Below are 21,687 nucleotides of genomic sequence, written 5' to 3' on the forward strand. Positions count from 1 at the left end.
ATAACTATACAAATAAATTTAAAACATATACAACAACTTCAAAACACAAAATGGTAAGAAAATAGTAGATATGCTATAAAAAAAAATCCCCAAAAGCACTACTAATAGTTTTGGTTCTTCTCTTCATGTAGATATGTCTTGAATTAAGTTATTCATTTGGACACTTCCATGAACAAAGGGAACAACTGAACTGAGTATTGAAAATATTAAGTTGTGCATAGTGATTAAAGTAATTTATTTAAATGATTATTTTATTAATCCATGTGTATTCTCTTTATTTTTGTCTTTTAGTTTGCATAGATTACATAACACAAAATGTAAGGAAATAATTACTTTTTGATGTACTTTAGAATCTGTCAAACAATATTTGACTGTATGATTTATGTGTTTCTACCCAACTATGCTTTACTGCCATCAACAGTGATAACTAGTCACAGCTTTTACAGTGGCACAGTTATATATCAGAACAGAACATTGAATATATCTTTACTTTTACATTTTACTTACATTTCCACATATAGTGTTTTAAGAGTGATTTCGTTTTTGAAAGTAGCAAATAGGAATTCTCCCTTTGTGGAGCACTTATTAAAGCAGTCTGAAGAAAATATATTCAACAACCATGAGAAATAATTCCCTTTATCACTGAGTGGGAGTGATTATGTTGCAATAGAAGTTGGACGACTGAGGTATCTGTAAGGTGTATTGCCATGTTTTCTGATGTTAGACACAATTGATATCAATAAACTGTTTTGCACTGAACTGCCAAGCTACTACTGTCGACCGACAACATCCTAGGTAAGTGTAAAATCATTTATATTTTTTGTTAACTATCCCTTTAAACTCCAAGAGAACAAGGTATAACAGATCTACCAGAGTGGTGTATGGAAGTATTATGGCCAGGTAGTTGATTAATTTTCATCCTGGAAATGAGTTGACACAAACACGATGACTGCCAAGGTATGATAAAATACTTTTTTAATACATCTGTGTACTCCATATAACAAAACTCATATTGGTTTAATACTGGTCTGTGACTTTAAACCTTACAGTAAAAACCAGTCACTCAAAAGAATGGTATTTTTATGATAAACCGCATAATCATAAATGGCCAATAGTGTTACTTACATTTTTTGGGTACAAATTCGAGAAAACATACAAAATTAAGTGTTTATTTGAACTATTTAACTAAGTCTTTAGTTAAACTATTTGTATCCCTGTCTCTCCGTGCTCAGTGTCTGTCTCAGGGCTGTCTGTCTCAGGGCTGACTGTCTCACATGCTGACCAGACCGGACACGTCGCGTGCGCGAGCGTCGCAAAATAAATTTAGAAATCCATGTTATTCAATTATTGCACCCACACTGCTCGCGTGCGCCAACGAGCGTCTGCGACGCCAAGGGCTAAAATAGAACTCATTCCTATTTCTGACGCAGATCGCGCTGCAAGTCCTGCCTCTCCCATCTACTCATTGGTTTATTGAAGCAGGTACCCACGTGCCATCTCCTCATTGGTTATACCCACGTGGGTGATTGAAAGACAAACTGTTTTGCCGGTAGTCATGGTAATGCAATGAAAGTTTAGATGCGATCACCATATAAGTTAAACGATGAAAAGGCCTGGAAGGAGGAGAGATGACTAGAAACGATTCGGTTGGCCGTTTTATGTGTGGATTAATTGTCGGAGTAGAGGTCCTTGTGCATTTCAGGTAAAATAACAACTCAATGTTTATATCCCAGGACAAATTAGCTAGCAACAGCAAGCTAGCTAAATAGGGCAAATTAACATTAGCTAGCAAGTGCAAGCTAACTAGCTAAATTGCCATACATGTTTAATGCTTTTCGACCTGTCCCCAAATTAATGTAATTGGTTCAGAGTTTGTTTTGATATTTTAACCTGCGTGTTGTGATCGCGTTTGGTGTGGGGGGGCAAAATAAATGTATGCACGATAGCGCACGATGGCGCACGTGCGCAGCCGGTTTGGGTTCCGTGTCAGGGCTGCTGTCGGAGCAGGGTGAGGTGGTTGTGTTGTAGCGTGCGCAGCTCTGTGAGTCTCCCCAACAGGCGAGCGAAGCGCTGGGCTCCCTGAGGGCCCTGGGCTCCACACCAGGCTCCGCACACCCTGGACAGCAGCTCGAGGATCAGCTCCTGTAAACTCTCCACACACGCAACCGCCCGCAGCGACGCTTCGTCTGCTAACAGAGATACAGTAGATGACAGAACGACATATATGAGTTTGTCATCACTATCTGGGCAAGCTAGAGGAGATATTCAGACACTCTTGGAGGAAAATGATCAGTCAATAAAAAGTGTGTCTTTATTAATAAAAAAGTATTGTGTTATATGTATTAAAAATGTATTAATAAATACATTTTGCTTTTCATACAGTAATGTGTCAGGCATAGAGAGCCAATCACCTGAGCATAGCAGTACTGTAGCAGTGAGCAGGGCATATTCAGCCTCGGTCACCCCCAATGCTGCCATGCTGTGGAAGAAGTTGATCACCGGTCCAAGCAGGTCCTCATTGACTCCTGCACACAGACACACTAGCTAAGACACACAATTGAAGAATAGAGTAAAAACACACCATTTCCTTTTTTGCCCCACTGCAACACTTCATTCTAACTTCTTTGAAGGTTTTAGTTCACTATTTAGTTGACTAGTTTTAGCATATTTTCYACTTACGTGTTTTGGTTTCATCCAAACAGTTTTTAATAAGTTGTTTAGCTGGTTATTTAGCAATGTCCATATTCTCCGGGCTAGCATATTTTTTTTTGCCTGTAGTGGAAAATAAGCTAAAACGTCAAAAAAATGACCTTATCCGTTGAACCTCTCTTCAAATAGTATTGCAAATAAAGCTCGTAAGATGGGATACTATGGTGGTGAGTATACTGTATCTAATAAGTGTCATGTTTTGTCATTGATTATCATGTCTTGTCCCTGTGCTTCCCTTCTATTCGTTTCCCTCTGCTGGTACTTATTAGTTCTTTCCCTCTTTCTATCCCTCTCTCCCCCTCCCCTCTCCCTCTCTCGCTCTCTCTCTCTATCGTTCCGTTCCTGCTCCCAGCTGTTCCTCATTCTCCTAACTAACTCATTTACTCTTTCACACCTGTCCCCTATTTTGCCCTCTGATTAGAGTCCCTATTTCTCCCTCTGTTTTCCGCTTCTGTCCTTGTCGGATCCTTGTTTGATGTTTGCTGTTCTGTGTCCTTGTTCCGCCCTGTCGTGTTTTTGCCTTCTTCAGATGCTGCGTGTGAGCAGGTGTCTATGTCAGCTACGGCCTGTGCCTTCCCGAAGCAACCTGCAGTCTGTGGTCGCGTTCTCAGTCGTTCCTCTCTACTGACGAGAGGATTTCAGTTTTCCTGTTTTGTATTTACCTAAGATAATATCCAGGAGTATCGTTTTTGTTTAAGACTGGAATAAAGACTCTGGTCTGTTAAGTCGCTTTTGGGTCCTCATTCACCAGATAACAGAAGGATCCGACCTAGAATGGACCCAGCGACTACGGATTCTCGCAACACTGCCGTCGAGATCCAGGGAGCAATGCTCGGCAGACACGAGCAGGAATTGTCTGCTGCTCGTCATGCCGTTGAGACCCTGGCCGCTCAGGTCTCCGACCTCTCAGGACAGTTTCAGAGTCTTCGTCTCGTGCCACCAGCTACTTCCTGGTCTTCCGAGTCTCCGGAACCTAGGGTTAATAACCCACCATGGTACTCTGGGCAGCCCACTGAGTGTCGCTCCTTTCTCACCAGTGTGATATTGTGTTCTCTCTCCAGCCCAACACATACTCAAGAGAGAGAGCTCGGATCGCTACGTCATATCACTCCTACTGGTCGGGCTGGAGTGGGGCACAGCTATCTGGGAGGCAAGGGCTGAGTGTTCTAACGATTATCAGAACTTTAAAGAGGAGATGATACGGGTTTTTGATCGTTCAGTTTTTGGGAAGGAGGCTTCCAGGGCCCTGGCTTCCCTATGTCAAGGTGATTGATCCATAACGGATTACTCTATAGAGTTTCCCACTCTTGCTGCCTCCAGTGATGGAACGAGCCGGCGTTGCTCGCTCGTTTTCTGGAGGGACTCCACGCTGAGGTTAAAGATGAGATTCTCTCCCGGGAGGTTCCTTCCAGCGTGGACTCTTTGATTCACTCGCCATCCGCATAGAACGACGGGTAGATCTTCGTCACCGAGCTCGTGGAAGAGAGCTCGCGTTAACGGTGTTCCCCCTCTCCGCATCTCAACCATCTCCTCCCACCGGCTCAGAGACTGAGCCCATGCAGCTGGGAGGTATTCGCATCTCGACTAAGGAGAGGGAACGGAGAATCACCAACCGCCTTTGCCTCTATTGCGTTCTGCTGGACATTTTGTCATTTCATGTCCAGTAAAAGCCAGAGCTCATCAGTAAGCGGAGGGCTACTGGGGAGCGCTACTACTCAGGTCTCTCCATCAAGATCCTGTACTACCTTGTCGGTCCATCTACGCTGGACCGGTTCGGCTGCTTCCTGCAGTGCCTTGATAGACTCTGGGGCTGAGGGTTGTTTTATGGACGAAGCATGGGCTCGGAAACATGACATTCCTCTCAGACAGTTAGGGAAGCCCACGCCCATGTTCGCCTTAGATGGTAGTCTTCTCCCCAGTATCAGATGTGAGACACTTCCTTTAACCCTCACAGTATCTGGTAACCACAGTGAGACCATTTCCTTTTTGATTTTTCGTTCACCTTTTACACCTGTTGTTTTGGGTCATCCCTGGCTAGTATGTCATAATCCTTCTATTAATTGGTCTAGTAATTCTATCCTATCCTGGAACGTTTCTTGTCATGTGAAGTGTTTAATGTCTGCTATCCCTCCTGTTTCTTCTGTCCCCTCTTCTCAGGAGGAACCTGGTGATTTGACAGGAGTGCCGGAGGAATATCATGATCTGCGCACGGTCTTCAGTCGGTCCAGAGCCAACTCCCTTCCTCCTCACCGGTCGTATGATTGTTGTATTGATTCCTTCCGGGGACCACTCCCCTCGGGGTAGACTATACTCTCTGTCGGCTCCGAACGTAAGGCTCTCGAGGATTATCTGTCTGTTACTCTCGACGCCGGTACCGTGGTGCCTTCTTCCTCTCCCGCCGGAGCGGGGTTTTTTTTTGTTAAGAAGAAGGACGGTACTCTGCGCCCCTGCGTGGATTATCGAGGGCTGAATGACATAACGGTTAAGAATCGTTATCCGCTTCCCCTTATGTCGTCAGCCTTCGAGATTCTGCAGGGAGCCAGGTTCTTTACTAAGTTGGACCTTCGTAACGCTTACCATCTCGTGCGCATCAGAGAGGGGGACGAGTGGAAAACGGCGTTTAACACTCCGTTAGGGCATTTTGAATACCGGGTTCTGCCGTTCGGTCTCGCTAATGCTCCAGCTGTCTTTCAGGCATTAGTTAATGATGTACTGAGAGACATGCTGAACATCTTTGTTTTCGTTACCTTGACGATATCCTTGATTTTTCACCGTCACTCGAGATTCATGTTCAGGCCGTTCGACGTGTACTCCAGCGCCTTTTAGAGAATTGTCTCTACGTGAAGGCTGAGAAGTGCGCCTTTCATGTCTCCTCTGTCACATTTCTCGGTTCTGTTATTTCCGCTGAAGGCATTCAGATGGATCCCGCTAAGGTCCAGGCTGTCAGCGATTGGCCCGTCCTAAGTCACGTGTCGAGTTGCAGCGTTTCTCGGTTTCGCTAATTTCTATCGGCGTTTCATTCGTAATTTCGGTCAAGTGGCTGCCCCTCTCACAGCTCTGACTTCTGTCAAGACGTGCTTTAAGTGGTCCGGTTCCGCCCAGGGAGCTTTTGATCTCCTCAAGAAGCGTTTTACATCCGCTCCTATCCTTGTTACTCCTGACGTCACTAAACAATTCATTGTCGAGGTTGACGCTTCAGAGGTGGGCGTGGGAGCCATTCTGTCCCAGCGCTTCCATTCTGACGATAAGGTCCATCCTTGCGCTTATTTTTCTCATCGCCTGTCGCCATCGGAACGCAACTATGATGTGGGTAACCGCGAACTGCTCGCCATCCGCTTAGCCCTAGGCGAATGGCGACAGTGGTTGGAGGGGGACCGTCCCTTTTGTCGTTTGGACTGACCATAAGAACCTTGAGTACACCGTTCTGCCAAACGACTTAATGCACGTCAAGCTCGTTGGCGTTGTTTTTCGCTCGTTTCGAGTTCGTGATTTCTTATCGCCCGGGAAAGAAGAACACCAAGCCTGATGCCTTATCCTCTCTTTAGTTCTTCTGTGGCTTCTACCGACCCGAGGGGATTCTCCCTAAGGGCGTGTTGTCGGGTTGACTGTCTGGGGAATTGAGAGACAGGTAAAGCAAGCACTCACTCACACTGCGTCGCCGCGCGCTTGTCCTAGTAACCTTCTGTTCGTTCCTGTCTCTACTCGTCTGCTGTTCTTCAGTGGGCTCACTCTACCAAGTTAGCTGGCCACCCCGGCGTTCGGGGTACGCTTGCTTCTATTCGCCAGCGGTTTTGGTGGCCTACTCAGGAGCGTGACACGCGCCGTTTCGTGGCTGCTTGTTCGGACTGCGCGCAGACTAAGTCAGGTAACTCTCCTCCTGCCGGTCGTCTCAGACCGCTTCCCATTCCTTCTCGACCATGGTCTCACATCGCCTTAGACCTTATTACCGGTCTGCCTTCGTCTGCGGGGAAGACTGTGATTCTTACGGTTTGTCGATAGGTTCTCTAAGGCGGCACATTTCATTCCCCTCGCTAAGCTTCCTTCCGCTAAGGAGAGGCACAACATCATTGAGAATGTGTTCAGAATTCATGGCCTCCCGTTAGACGCCGTTTCAGACAGAGGCCCGCAATTCACGTCACAGTTTGGAGGAGTTCTGTCGTTTGATTGGTGCTTCCGTCAGTCTCTCTTCCGGGTTTCATCCCCAGTCTAACGTCAAGCAGAAAGGGCCAATCAGACGATTGGTCGCATATTACGCAGCCTTTCTTTCGAAACCCTGCGTCTTGGGCAGAACAGCTCCCCTGGGCAGAATACGCTCACAACTCGCTTCCTTCGTCTGCTACCGGGCTATCTCCGTTCAGAGTAGTCTTGGGTACCAGCCTCCTCTGTTCTCGTCCCAGCTCGCCGAGTCCAGCGTTCCCTCCGCTCAGGCTTTGTCCAACGTTGTGAGCGCACCTGGAGGAGGGTCAGGTCTGCACTTTGCCGTTACAGGGCGCAGACTGTGAGAGCCGCCAATAAACGTAGGATTAAGAGTCCTAGGTATTGTCGCGGTCAGAGAGTGTGCTTTCCACTCGTAACCTTCCCCTTACGACAGCTTCTCGCAAGTTGACTCCGCGGTTCTTGGTCCGTTCCGTGTCTCTCAGGTCGTCAATCCGTGTCGCTGCGACTGCTTCTTCCGCGACATCCTCGTCGCGTCCACCCTGTCTTCCATGTCTCCTGTGTCAAGCCTTTTCTTCGCCCCCGTTCGTCTTCCCCCCCCCCCGTCCTTGTCGAGGCGCACCTATTTACAAGGTACGGAAGATCATGACATGCGTTCTCGGACGTGGTCACCAGTACTTAGTGGATTGGGAGGGTTACGGTCCTGAGGAGAGGAGTTGGTTCCATCTCGGGACGTGCTGGACCGTTCTTGATTGATGATTTCCTCCGTTGCCGCCAGGGTTCCTCCTCGAGTGCGCCAGGAGGCGCTCGGTGAGTGGGGGGGTACTTGTCATGTTTTGTCATTGATTATCATGTCTTGTCCCTGTGCTTCCCTTCTATTCGTTTCCCTCTGCTGGTCTTATTAGGTTCTTTCCCTCTTTCTATCCCTCTCTCTCCCCCTCCCTCTCTCCCTCTCTCGCTCTCTCTCTCTATCGTTCCGTTCCTGCTCCCAGCTGTTCCTCATTGACTTAACTACCTCATTTACTCTTTCACACCTGTCCCCTATTTTGCCCTCTGATTAGAGTCCCTATTTCTCCCTCTGTTTTCCGCTTCTGTCCTTGTCGGATCCTTGTTTGATGTTTGCTGTTCTGTGTCCTTGTTCCGCCCTGTCGTGTTTTTGCCTTCTTCAGATGCTGCGTGTGAGCAGGTGTCTATGTCAGCTACGGCCTGTGCCTTCCCGAAGCAACCTGCAGTCTGTGGTCGCGTCTCCAGTCGTTCCTCTCTACTGACGAGAGGATTTCAGTTTTCCTGTTTTGTATTTACCTAAGATAATATCCAGGAGTATCGTTTTTGTTTAAGACTGGAATAAAGACTCTGTTTCTGTTAAGTCGCTTTTGGGTCCTCATTCACCAGCATAACAATAAGGACAGTGTGCCTTACCTGGGTTTAGAGGGCCAGTCCCACTATGAATGTTTTCCTTGGACTCCAAGGTTTTCAGCCAATGATGAGTTGAGATGTTGAAAGGCTGTAGTGCTTGTAAAATAAGGGGGGYAAAACTATTAGCTCTATGTCATAATTGGCTCCGTTCCATTTTCATCCCTATCCTCTACCTCTTCGGTATGCTGAATTGGAGCCAGGCCAAATGACTCAGACACCCACAATCCTCATGGTGGTGTAGTGGTGTCAGTACCTGGACTATAGGCTGCCGGGTTTTGGGTGAACTGCTGCGCTGAGAGCAGAAACATGACTTCTACAGAGGAACTAGAGAGGAGGGTGCTCTGGTCCGAGCAGTTCAGGAGCTCAAAGCCTACACGGACACCAGACGCTAGATTAGTTAATACTGCAGGAGGTCATTCAGAAGCAGAGGGGCCACAGAGAGAGAAATACTTTTTTTATCTGAAAACATATGGTAGCCGAAAGCAAAATTATGTATGCTTACCAGGTATTTGCTTTCCATTTGACCTGTTTAGTTCTTTCATATCAGTGCAGAAACAAGAAAGGAGAGGAAGCTGATGTACGAGATGAGGCTCAACTCACCAGGTACACTCTTGGCAAACTGCAGCAGCCTCTGAGAGGGAGGGGAGGCCACGTCCATTAGTCTGTCTCCACCATCCTCTGTACAAGTCCACTCAAACACCTGCAGAAAAAACTGCCTGCATAAGCTCTCAATGAGATGGGAAGGAAAATGACAACACATCTTTCAAATCTCAATCCACGGAAAACAGAATTACTATTCTAATCAGCAACCCACCCTACAGTGTACAGTGTACTGCGCCCTGTACTGCCGAAGAGCCTCCACCATCCTGTCCAGCACATGATTCTGTTCTCTTGACAGATTTGCAGACACCACCTGTCATGGAAGGAAATGCATCACCAACAGATCAGTTGATTGCTGAGTGAAATTATCATTCTGAAACAGACTTGGAGTATAAGCAGGGTTCGTACTATAGGACGCCACCATAAGAAATCATTCACAAGTGTTTCAGGCTACTGATGGAGCATTCCAAAGACATATGCATTGGCGTATAAAATTATCCGATTGTCCAAAAATGTGATCTGGGACATGCCCCCTGATGGTCCAAGAACTTAAACTGGAAGTCCAAGAAAGTCATATGGGAGAGGGCCACTTATGAACCAAAGTAAGTTAACTTGGGGTCTGAGGAAGAGATCCGGGTACTCCAGTGGTGCAATCCATTCTACCAGATTATCCTCCAAAGGTATGTAACTATTTAGACGCTTTGATATTTGCTTTGGACAAATAATATGATCTTGGGGTATCTTTCAAAAACAGCAAGCTACATTGTCTTCCCCATTAATAATATTCAAGAAAGTTAACCAAAACACTTAAGGTTAGAAAACTAGATGAGAAAGTTTGAATGGAGGAGAGGAGAAAGGGATGTACCTGTCCTAGCAGCCTGTTGGTGGAGCTGACGCTCCTGCTCTCCATGTTCTCCTCCTCCTCAGGCCCTCCTCCTCTGTGCTTGGCTCCCTTCCTCAGCCTCTTTGACTGGCACTGCACCTCGGTCAGCAGACCTGGCAACACAGCTGCCTCTGTCAGACTCACATAGGCAATTATCTTTAATTTATTTGTCCTTTATTTAACTGGGGGAGATGTATTGAGATATAGCACATTTTTGCAAGGGATCCATGTCCAAGGTATTTTGGTTATCTTAGCAATGAAATATGTTTAAGTCCGCCTGACTTTAAATTGGATATATGGTCACTGGTCACGATTCTTGATCTTATTGCTATCAGACTTTGTCTTTATTCACATCACTTTCAGTTCAAAATAGTTCAAATATCCCTACTGTCACACCTTGATCTGTTTCAACTGTCTTGTGCTTGTCTCCACCTCCCTCCAGGTGTTGCCCATTTTCTCCATTATCCCCTGGGCATTTATGCCTGTGTTTTCTGTTTGTCTGTTGCCAGTTCGTCTTGCCTCGTCAAGCCTACCAGCGTGTATTCCCGTACTCCTGTTTCTCTTTTGACCACTCTGCCTGCCCTGACCCTGCCTGCCCTGACCCTGCCTGCCCTGACCCTGCCTGCCCTGACCCTGCCTGCCGCTCTGTACCTTACTGACTCTGCCCTGGATTACCGACCTCTGCCTGCACTTGACTTGTCGTCCGCCTGCCCCCTGTTTTGTTAATAAACATCTGTGATTCAGACTGTCTGCATCTGGGTCTTATCCTGAGGCATTTTGTTATAGTATGTTCCACTCACATTCGTCTAGCATGCCCACAGCACGACATTTCCGCAGGCGGCAGTCCTGGCACTTCCTCCGCATGTACATATCCATCTCACAGCCTCCGCCACTTTTACACCGGTACACTGCTTTCTTTGTCACACTCCTTCGGAAAAAACCTGAAGCACAGGAGTACAGTAATGACAGATTATGACATTGGTTTGAGTAGCAACCACCTCTAGTTGGGGTCCATTTCAATTAAAGTTAATCCAGATAAAGATTTCCCCATTCAAATTATAAACACATATTCAGACAGAATCAGAAGTAGCAGGCTCTGTGACAAAACTTTCAGATAGACCCTCCCAAATATTGTTGTAAACTTTGATTAAAACACTGCCTCCCCTACCTTTGCAGCCTTCACAGGTGAGGGCATTGTAATGGTAGCCAGAGGCTTTGTCTCCACACACCACACAAAGCTCATCCAGGCCCCTCACCCGCCCTCCAGGGCCCAGCCTGGTCCTCTTGACCAGGGGCAGACCTCCGCCACCCCCCTTCCCCAGGCCTCCACACTGGGGCTCCGGGCTGGGCTCGCAGGGAGCCTCCAGGCAGTGGGGACTGTAGGGGTGGGTGTAGGGTGGGTGGCATGGCTGGGAGGACGGTGGTTCGTAGACAGAGAATTGCAGGTTGACAGGGCTGTACTGCTGTTGGCTGAAGGCTAGGCCCTGTAGGTCTGGCTCCTGGAAAGAGTAGCCCAAAGGGTCCCCCAGCACATCTGTGTGATGGGATAACAACACAAAATTAATGAAGTGTTTTTGTCCTGGTCACTCCGGTTAAGTTTACGTGCACCACAGGAGTGGATTTGGGAACGTCTAGTGGCTAACCTAGAGGGTCCACCGGCACATATTACTAAATTAATTAATTTTTCTACCAGAGCCATTATTACTGTCAAACTGGTTTTTAAGTCAAAGTGCATCACAAGAATGTGTTCCTTGTCCACAATCGTACGTGCCTTTTATTTGTCCTGTGGGGCGTAATAAAAAAACATCAGAGCAAGACCTTGTGAACCAGTTTGGACTGTGGAAACAGGATGCAGCTGAGAGGTTACAGCGTTGTTTATGAATTTGATATTTTTTATAGAGTTTTATGAATGTTTTGTGAGCGTATGAATGTTTTGTGAGCGTATCGGGGTAGCCGGTGGAGCTGTGAACATTTTGTAACTTCAAGCCCCAAGTCCACAGAGGGAACATGTGTCACCCCTGGCAGCTTTTCTGAAGCACATCTGCATTATAAGGAGAAGAGCTGGTCACAGATCAGCCCTAAATCAGTCACTCTGATCAGAAAGATCCTCTTCCATAACCTGAGTCTCTTGGCATTTTATTAGTTCAGAAAATAACTGAAATAGTGAGAGGTTTCTTCTTTTAAACACAAAAAATTGAATGATTATGACCAACAATGACTAGAAGTTACATCCTTTCTCAAAATGCATCAATACTAGGGGTTGTACAAGTTACATTGTACTCAGGCGCACTTCGAGTGTCTTCTTACCATATAAGCATGGATATTTGTCCACAACTCTGATGCCCTGACATGGACTGAATACCACAGTGATTTCTAGAGTCCAACCTCTGACCTATGACCCCTAATTTCTGAATCCCAAAACTCACCCCATCCTCAACCACAACCATCCTCACCCCTCTTCTAGAACCTTGACTCTCTAGCCTTCCTCCCATTGCGCTCTCTCTCTCTCTCTCTCTCTCTCTCTCTCTCTCTCTCTCTCTCTCTCTCTCTCTCTCTCTCTCTCTCTCTCTTCTCTCTCTTCTTCTCTTCCTAACTCATTCCGTCTCTCCTCTGTGTCTCCCAGATGTTTCCTGTCCTGGTGAGAATGGAGGCCAATACTGAGCTTGTGCTTGTGTGACAACGCTATGGTGAGCTCTGTTTGTAAACCGTTTCAGCACTGTGTAAACACCCGGGTCTCCCTCCTTCCCACGCACACTAACACTACCCCCCATCATGCAGCTTGTCATATCCATCCGTCCAGCTAGGAGAGGAGAGGACAACAATGTGAAGAAAGAAGCCTCATAGTTCGGATTAGGCCATAACTCTCCACTGCAACCATTATAAATAGCCCCTCTTTCCAATGACATTTTTTGTTAGCTAACATCCTGTGTATTGGGAAAAAATACAAATAAAGACAGTTATTTTCTAAATGTATAAGGTTAGACCCACATTATGTATCCCTACAAGTCTCCCTTTCTAATCTGCAGGCCATATGGCACTAAACATTTGAACAAAAAAGCAACACACCAACTAAAGCAGAACAAAGCAAGCATAAACATGTGGAATATAAATGTCTAATCATGACATTTTGATTCAATTAGGTCATCACCATACAATTACAGGGTATGTATAAAGATAAATTGTGTTTGGATCAGCATACCATAGTATTGCAGACAATTTATAACCCCTACAAAATCTGACTAGATTATTTTAGTATAATTGCAGACAGTCCAGATCAAAAGAGTCGCTCACCGTAGTACTGCAGAGGCTCGGAGATGCCGTATCCATCAAAGGCGGAGAGGTAACCACCGGCAGACATGGTCATCTCCGACTCACTCCACTCTCTCATCTGGACACCTGATCTACAGTCAGTCCTTAGGAACACCCGCTTAATCTATTGACACACACACAGGGAACCACACATCTGAGGAATCTGCAACTCTCCAAACATTCTTTTATATCCACGCTGACAACAGGTCTCCTCAGTCTCCTAGCTGTGATATCATTGCCTATTTTAAGCTACCCTCTATGATGCAAAACTAAAGGTTACTGTTGTCCACTGTGGAGGCGTGCAGCTGAAGTCTGTGGCAGTGTGATGGATCTCTGCTCCTCTGAGAGGCATCACGGGGAGACAAGGGACAGCGATGAGAGTGTGAGAAGAAGAGAGAGATGGGACTCATGTCCAAACAGCTGCCCTGGCTGAATGTTCAGAGGGAAGAGAGAGGTCCTGTCAGATGGGGGCCTGTCCCTGGTGGGGAGCTCAGGTTTGGCCTGGGTGGATGGATCCCACCCCACCATGGAGCAACAGGGACCCAATAATCACCCACCTGAGTGTGTGTGTGTCGTGGGAGAGGAGATCACAGCGTTGGATCAATGGTTTAGCTGTAGCTGGTAACTCACTGCTATTTTGTCTCTGTACCAACAAAACTTGACATGACCAGTGGTCAATCTTTGTAATATTTCTTCTATTTTCCATAAACATCCTGATAACTTTAATACTCTTCCCCATCTACACTACACAGTATACTATTACTATGCTGTAGTTACTCTCCCTGGGTGGGTAGTGTGTGTGTGTGGGTGTGCACGCGCGGGTTTATGCATGTTTGTTTGTATGAGTGTGTATGTGTATTAGTGTATGTGTGAGCATCTGAGTGTATACACTACTGTTAAAAAGTTTGGAGTCACTTAGAAATGTCCTTGTTTTTGAAAGAAAAGCAAATTTTTTGTCCATTAAAATAACATCAAATTGATTAGAAATACAGTGCAGACATTGTTAATGTTGTGAATGACTATTGTAGCTGGAAACGGCAGATTTTTTATGGAATAACTACATGGGTGTACGGAGGCCCATTAACAGCAACCATCACTCCTGTGTTCCAATGGCACGTTGTGTTAGCTAATCCAAGTTTATAATTTTAAATGGCTAACTAATCATTAGAAACTCCTTTTGCAATTATGTTAGCACAGCTGAAAACTGATTCAAGAAGCAATAAAACTGTCCTTCTTTAGACTAGTTGAGTATCTGGAGCATCAGCATTTGTGGGTTCGATTACAGGCTCAAAATGGCCAGAAACAAAGACTCATCAGTCTATTCTTGTTCTGAGAAAGGAAGGCTATTCCATGCGAGAAAATGCCAAGAAACTGAAAATCTCGTACAACGCTGTGTACTACTCCTTTCACAGAACAGCGCAAACTGGCGCTAACCAGAACAGAAAGAGGAGTGGGAGGCCACGGTACACAACTGAGCAAGAGGATAAGAACATTAGAGTGTCTAGTTTGAGAAACAGACGCCTCACAAGTCCTCAACTGGCAGCTTCATTAAATAGTACCCGCAAAAAACACCAGTCTCAACGTCAACGAGGTGACTCCGGGATGCTGGCCATCTAGAAAAAAGAAAAAGCCATATCTCAGACTGGCCAATAAAAAAAAAAGATTAAGATGGGAAAAAGAACACAGACACTGGACAGAGGAACTCTGCCTGGAAGGCCAGCATCCCGGAGTCACCTCTTCACTGTTGACGTTGAGACTGGTGTTTGCGGGTACTATTTAATGAAGCTTTGGAGCCCCCAGGGCATTTATTCCACTGCTTTGTTTGTATTGCAGTTAATATTTGACGCTGGGCAGATTTAGAGTTTGGGGGACTCGGATGCCCCTCCAGAGTTGACTGGGTCGAGTTGAGCCCTGATGAGAGAGAGACCCTAGATTTGCCCTTACCTCTCCCTGATTGGGTTTGACATGCAGCTTGACTCTAGAGAACTTATGGTGTCCTTCCCACCCTCACCGCATTCCTCAACTGTCTCATTACACTGGCCTGTGTGTGAACCAAGCCGAGCAACAAGCAGGATTTAATTTAATTAGACTTGATCTATCCCACGTGTTGAGCATCTGTGCTGAGCAAGCAGTGCAAATGAGAAGGTACACCGTACATAGGATGCATACAGTATATGCACACATGCATAACATGAAGTGATAAAAGTAATAATAGTTCGGTGACTAATTAGATACAGATATAGTATCTTAATTTGATCACTCTGTTCTCGCTGCAAATTTTCCTGCGTCGCAGGACATTCAAATGAGCCTTGTGACCACATGTAACCTCGGTAGCCCAGGACCTCCACATCTGGCTTCTTCACCTGCGGGAGCGTCTGAGACCAGCCACTCGGACATCTGATGAAACTGTGGGTTTGCACAACCGAAGAGTTTCTGCACAAACCGTCAGGAACCATCTCAGGGAAGCTCATCTGCATACTCTACTCCTCACCAGGGTTTGACCTGACTGCAGTTCGGCATCGTAACCGACTTCAGTCGGCAAATGCTCACCTTCGATGGCCACTGGCACGCAGGAGAAGTGTGCTTTTCACGGAAGAATCCCGGTTTAAACTGTACCAGGCAGATGGCGTAGTGTGGGCGAGTGGTTTGCTGATGTCAACGTTGTGAACAGAGTGCCCCATGGTGGCGGTGGYGTTATGGTATGGGCAGGCATAAGCTACAGACAACGAACACAATTGCAATTTATCTATGGCAATTTGAATACACACAGATACGTGACGAGATCCTGAGGCCCATTGTCATGCCATTCATCTGCCTCCATCAACTCATGTTTCAGCATGATAATGCACGGCCCCATGTCGCAAGGATCTGTACACAATCCCTGGAAGCTGAAAATGTCCCAGTTCTTCCATGGCCTGCATACTCACCAGATATTGTCAACCACTGAGCATGTTTGGGATGCTTTGGATCGCCTTGTACGACAGCGTGTTCCAGTTCACCCAAATATCCAGCAAGGAGATGTATCGCGCTGCATGAGGGAAATGATGGCCACACCAGATACTGARMGGTTTTCTAATCCACGCCCCTACTTGTTTTGTAAGGTACAGTTGAAGTCGGAAGTTTACATACACTTATGTTAGAGTCATTAAAACTATTTTTTCAACCACTCCACAAATTTCTTGTTACCAAACTATAGTTTTGGCAAGTCAGTTAGGACATCTACTTTATGCATGACACAAGTCATTTTTCCAAAAATTGTTTACAGATAGATTATTTCACTTATAATTCCCTGTATCACAGTTCCAGTGGGTCAGAAGTTTACATACACTAAGTTGACTGTGCCTTTAAACAGCTTGGAAAATTCCAGAAAATTATGTCATGGCTTTCGAAGCTTCTGATAGGCTAATTGACATAATTTTAGTCAATTGGAGGTGTACCTGTGGATGTATTTCAAGGCCTACCTTCAAACTCAGTGCCTCTTTGCTTGGTGCCTCTCCTTGTTCGGGCGGCGTTCAGCGGTCGACGTCACCGGCTTTCTAACCTCCACCGATCTACATTTCTTTTTCCATTTGTTTTGTCTGTATTGTACACACCTGGTTCCCATTACGTTTGAATTATTTCCCTATTTAGCCCTCTGGAGCCGTCATGGTTTTGTGCGTGTTTATTGTTGTCAGTTGTCTCGTTTATGTGATTCTGGATTTTCGTTCTCCTTGTTGGAAGATTATTTTTGAGTAAAGTTACTATTATTACTCATCTCTGTGTCCTGCGCCTGACTCCGCCTTACCCATATCACCTAGACTCTGACAGTACTTTGGTGCGAAAAGTGCAAATCAATACCAGAACAACAGCAAAGGACCATGTGAAGATGCTGGAGGAAACAAGTACAAAAGTATTTTTATCCACAGTAAAACGAGTCCTATATCGACATTACCTGAAAGGCCGCTCAGCAAGGAAGAAACCACTGCTCCAAAACCGCCATAAAAAAGCCAGACTACGGTTTGCAAATGCATATGGGGACAAAGATCATACTTTTTGGAGAAGTGTCCTCCGGTCTGATGAAACAAAAATAGAACTGTTTGGCCATAATGACCATCGTTATGTTTGGAGGAAAAAGGGGGACGCTTGCAAGCCGAAGAACACCATCCCAACAGTGAAGCACGGGGGTGGCAGCTTCATGTTGTGGGGGTGCTTTGCTGCAGGAGGGACGGGTGCGCTTCACAAAATAGATGGCATCATGAGGAAAGAAAATTATGAATATATTGAAGCAACATCTCAAGACATCAGTCAGGAAGTTAAAGCTTGGGTCTCGCAAATGGGTCTTCCAAATGGACAATGACCCCAAGCATACTTCCAAAGTTGTGGCAAAATGGCTTAAGGACAATGAAGTCAAGGTATTGGAGTGGCCATCACAAAGCCCTGACCTCAATCCTATAGAAAATTTGTGGCAGAACTGAAAAAGCGTGTGTGAGCAAGGAGGCCTACAAACCTGACTCAGTTACACCAGCTCTGTCAGGAGGAATGGACCAAAATTCCCCCAACTTATTGTGGGAAGCTTGTGGAAGGCTACCCGAAACATTTGACCCAAGTTCAACAATTTAAAGGCAATGCTACCAAATACTAATTGACTGTATGTAAACTTCTGACCCACTGGGAATGTGATGAAATAAATTAAAGCTGAAATAATCATTCTCTCTACTATTATTCTGACATTTCACATTCTTAAAATAAAGTGGTGATCCTAACTGACCTAAAACAGGGAATTTTTACTAGGATTAAATGTCAGGAATTGTGAAAAACTGAGTTTAAATGTATTTGGCTAAGGTGTATGTAAACTTCCGACTTCAACTGTATCTATAACCAACATATGCATATCTGTATTCCCAGTAAATCCATAGATTAGGGCCTAATTTTTTTTTTTTTATTGACTAATTTCCTTATATGAACTGTAACTCAGTAAAATCTTTTAAATTGTTGCAAGTTGCGTTTATATTTTTGTTCAGTGTAGCTTAATAACACAAGATAGATATTAGTCTCCACTATGAAGTACAAGTGTATCCTGAACTATAGCTTACTGTAGCCTATCAAAACTAATTTTGTTTTAGAAATTATCACTTTTTATAATCAAATACTGCTGCTCTTCCTGCTGCAGGACTATTTTACTCCTGCGACGAAGCTGGTCAAATTAAGATCCGACACCTGTATATTTCACTAACTCATGCTCAGGCATGCAGTCCTCTGTTCTTCACTAATGGTTTCCAGTATATTGTAACTGTGCCAAACTCATAATTCCCAATGAGCTGAACCTTCAATAAGGGCTGTCTGGAAAGAGGTGGCAACCCCAGGTTGGGGAGTGGTCTAAATAATTTTGGATATAGATGAACATGCGTTGCGTTGTGCTGTGTTGTGCATCAAACATGACACTCGAGGAATTTGAATCCTTGGTGGGAAACTACAGGTCTCCTGTAAAGTGAGGACGAGGTAAAAGAGCAATCAACAGAGGAGGAGGCTCTAAACAGGTCCATACTGTAGAGTTTGGAGAAATGGGTGCAAACCTGACTATTGGTGGATTCTGGATGATTCAAAAACATTTATGCATAAAAGCTTTGATGTTGCGCAGAAAAACAGACCCTCTATATTGATCGTCTCTGTTACAGTAACTCGCAATTTCTCTCCATAGCTCCCAATAAAGCAACTTCACATTAACATTGTGTCAACTTTGGATCCATCTAATATCACTTCATCTGATACCTAGGAACAACTGACTAAGGTCCCCGATGTAGAGAAATCCCAAATACACTATGTCATTATTACATTTATCTGATTCCTCTTGGTCATTGTAAAAGTAAATTAACAAATCCCAGGAAAGACTTCTGTTGTTATGTTCCTCTGTCATTTGCATTGTTACATTAGTCATGTCCTCACATATCCGGCAAAACAAACCCTTGATATCTCTCATACTGCAGGATAACGGAGGGAACGACTGCATGCACATTCATTCCTTTTTCCCATCATATTTAGAGATGGGGACAATTTATTGGAGTGTGTACATGTGGCCATGGATCTCCTAGTCTGGCCTAGTTGTCACTTTGTTGGACAAGGGCCTGAGCATGTTGCACATACCCAAGGGAAGCTTTTTGGAGGAGGATGCGGAGGTGAAGGAGGAGGAGAAGGAGGAGGGTGGGGTAAGGGAGGGCTTAAAATATTTACCCTTGATTCACAAAAAATGTGGACTGAAGGCAGTAAGCACACAAATAATCTATTTCTCTTTCTTTCATTCAGCATGTCCCCTTGTTTGTCTATTTATCGCTGCACACTGTTTGCTGGTAGCCTGATTCAGATAGCACAGTGTTTACTGTGTTTACAGGAAACTTACGTTAGATTAGAGTGGCCTTGCAGGGAGGGCCAGTAGATGGATTTGTGGGTAAAGTCCAGTGCTACATTTGAGGGGTCAGTGTGTGTGTGTGTGTGTGTGTGTGTGTGTGTGTGTGTGCGCGTGCGCGTTTGTGTGTATTACTAACATAATTACTAACATAATATTCACAATTAAAATCTTTGATTACAGTTTACCTAAATGTAGGGCACTGTTGTTGCTTTAGAAAACTTCGGCTAGCACAACTGCAGGTTTCAAAAAATGATTCTCTCTCAAATGGATTCCACAGAATCAAGATTTTGGTTTTCCCCCTACATACTGTAGATGCAAGCTTAACAACTATATTTTCCTTATCCATTACTTGTTTGTAAAAGCAGGTCTTAAAAACTTTCATAAATGTGTTAGGCTACTGTTGTCAGGACGGAAAGGACACAGAATCATGTTAAAACACTGACTTGACACGGTGGCAAAGATATTTTTTAAAGTCCAAGTGTAACCACCAAACCTCTCTAACCTGTCCAATGTCAGTTCCTTCTTGCATGTATCACTAATGTGTAAAAATAAACATAAAACTAATTTTAAAAAACAGTAGACTTAGTTGATTACCCTTCCAAAGCACACTGTTAAAACTTCTAAATCTCTCTGTAAGGCAGTAAGATGCATTATGGCTCCTTAGCACTTCATCTATCAGGTAGCAAGTTTCTCAAGAGAAGTAGGACACCGCTGAGCTTCTTCACATTAACAAGAGGACGCATTCTAGAGGCTTTGGGGGAAATGATGGTCAAACTAAGATTTCCAAATACACAGAGTCCATAGCAGAGTTTGAATAAAGGTTCATATTAAAATAAGGCTGTTACTCTTCATCCAGGAAAATGTATTAAAAATTGTGATTTGAACTCACCAGTGGTGGTCTTCTTCCTTGTGTGTTGACTCTTCTGATAGCCTCTTGATTTGTCCTCCCCTTACATTTGTAACGTTGACTGCAGTCCAGCCTCTGACACCCTACACTTGCCAAACATGCACATGCACACACACACACACGCTACACACACTCGCGCATACACACACTCACAAGTACAAAGAAGAGATTTCCCTCTCAAACAAAAGACTGGACACAATATCAGAAACATTGTGTGAGGTAGATTAGGGTATTAAATACCATGGATTTCTTTCAAGAAGAGGGGTTCTCAGAGTAGATTTAGCAGAGGTAAATACAGTAAGTAGGATGTCTGTATAGTGTACAAGGTTATTGACTGTGAAATGTAATGTATGCGATTCTTTCCCCAAACATGATCAGTCATTTATTATAATGAATAATGCCTGCAAAGAAATATACGCACCTATTACTATGCAGTGATATATAGGCCACGGTGGGCAAACCTTAGAATTTAGCTCAAGTCAAATCATCACACTGACAAATCTTTCCTGAGAGAGTGTACACCTTGCTTTGGCCTACGTCATGAGGTGATATCTGAAGTTGTAATTGATACCTCCCCCAATGAATTGCATTGTGTGAAACTAGAGAGCATCGAGGGATGTATATGAAGTATGTGGAGCACCATAATGAAGAACGGAGGGGAAAGTGGATGTGATGGTGTGGGCCCTGGCCCTGCAGTGAGAGAGAGAAGGCTCATTATGACATTCCCAGCATTGTGTGTTTATAAACAGCTTCTTGTTCATCCCGGTGATGGATGATGGCCCGCTATCGCTGGCTCTTCCTGCTGCCCTCCGTAAGAAGCCCTGGGACTGCCTAGGAACACAACCTCAGTTTCACAACCGACGACGACTACACACACACATACTCCTACTCCCTCAATGTCACTGTACGATATCAGCCCCCCACACAGTTCATCTTCTCAATGAACCCATCGTGATAGTTTTGTTCTGACCTTTCCTTCCTCTCTGGGTGGGCCCTCAATGTCACTTATATGTGTGTGTATGTGTGTGAGAGGGAAAACGTGTGTGTGTGTGCGTGTGAGTGAGTGAGTGAGTGAGTGAGTGAGTGAGTGAGTGAGTGAGTGAGTGAGTGAGTGAGTGAGTGAGTGAGTGAGTGAGTGAGTGAGTGAGTGAGTGAGTGAGTGAGTGAGTGGAGGGTTTCCCGGGGTCAGAATTCCATTGCTCGTTTTCTTCACTAACATGACAGTATAAGAATAACTCCACTAATGAAGAGAAACAACATAGCTGTGTATTCCAGGAACATTAACTCCAGTGACAGGTCTACCAGGCTCCCCCAGGGTCTACCAGA

General features: G+C 45.0%; 1 protein-coding gene across 3 annotated transcripts; it reads right to left on the reverse strand.

Moving 5' to 3' along the window:
- Nucleotides 1-1,277: 1,277 nt before the first annotated feature.
- On the reverse strand, nt 1,278-20,451 carry LOC111966506 (bile acid receptor). Of its 3 annotated transcripts, none has more exons than XM_023991200.2 (11): nt 20,344-20,451; nt 13,055-13,196; nt 10,932-11,297; nt 10,564-10,704; nt 9,746-9,876; nt 9,095-9,193; nt 8,881-8,980; nt 8,534-8,650; nt 8,284-8,376; nt 2,412-2,525; nt 1,278-2,189 (listed from the first exon to the last, which is right to left on the reverse strand). In XM_023991200.2, the coding sequence occupies exons 2-11, from the start codon at nt 13,149-13,151 to the stop codon at nt 1,987-1,989; spliced, it is 1,461 nt and encodes a 486-aa protein (XP_023846968.1). In that variant the 5' UTR covers nt 13,152-13,196; nt 20,344-20,451; the 3' UTR covers nt 1,278-1,986. The 3 variants fall into 3 exon arrangements, 2 of the variants coding, with proteins under 2 accessions (XP_023846968.1, XP_023846969.1); XM_023991201.2 differs by having other exon boundaries at nt 1,278-2,186; nt 20,344-20,427; XR_011480181.1 differs by having other exon boundaries at nt 1,677-2,189; nt 2,412-2,544; nt 20,344-20,427.
- Nucleotides 20,452-21,687: the final 1,236 nt, after the last annotated feature.

Source organism: Salvelinus sp. IW2-2015, linkage group LG7 (assembly GCF_002910315.2).
Source record: "Salvelinus sp. IW2-2015 linkage group LG7, ASM291031v2, whole genome shotgun sequence".
Taxonomy (NCBI): domain Eukaryota; kingdom Metazoa; phylum Chordata; class Actinopteri; order Salmoniformes; family Salmonidae; genus Salvelinus; species Salvelinus sp. IW2-2015.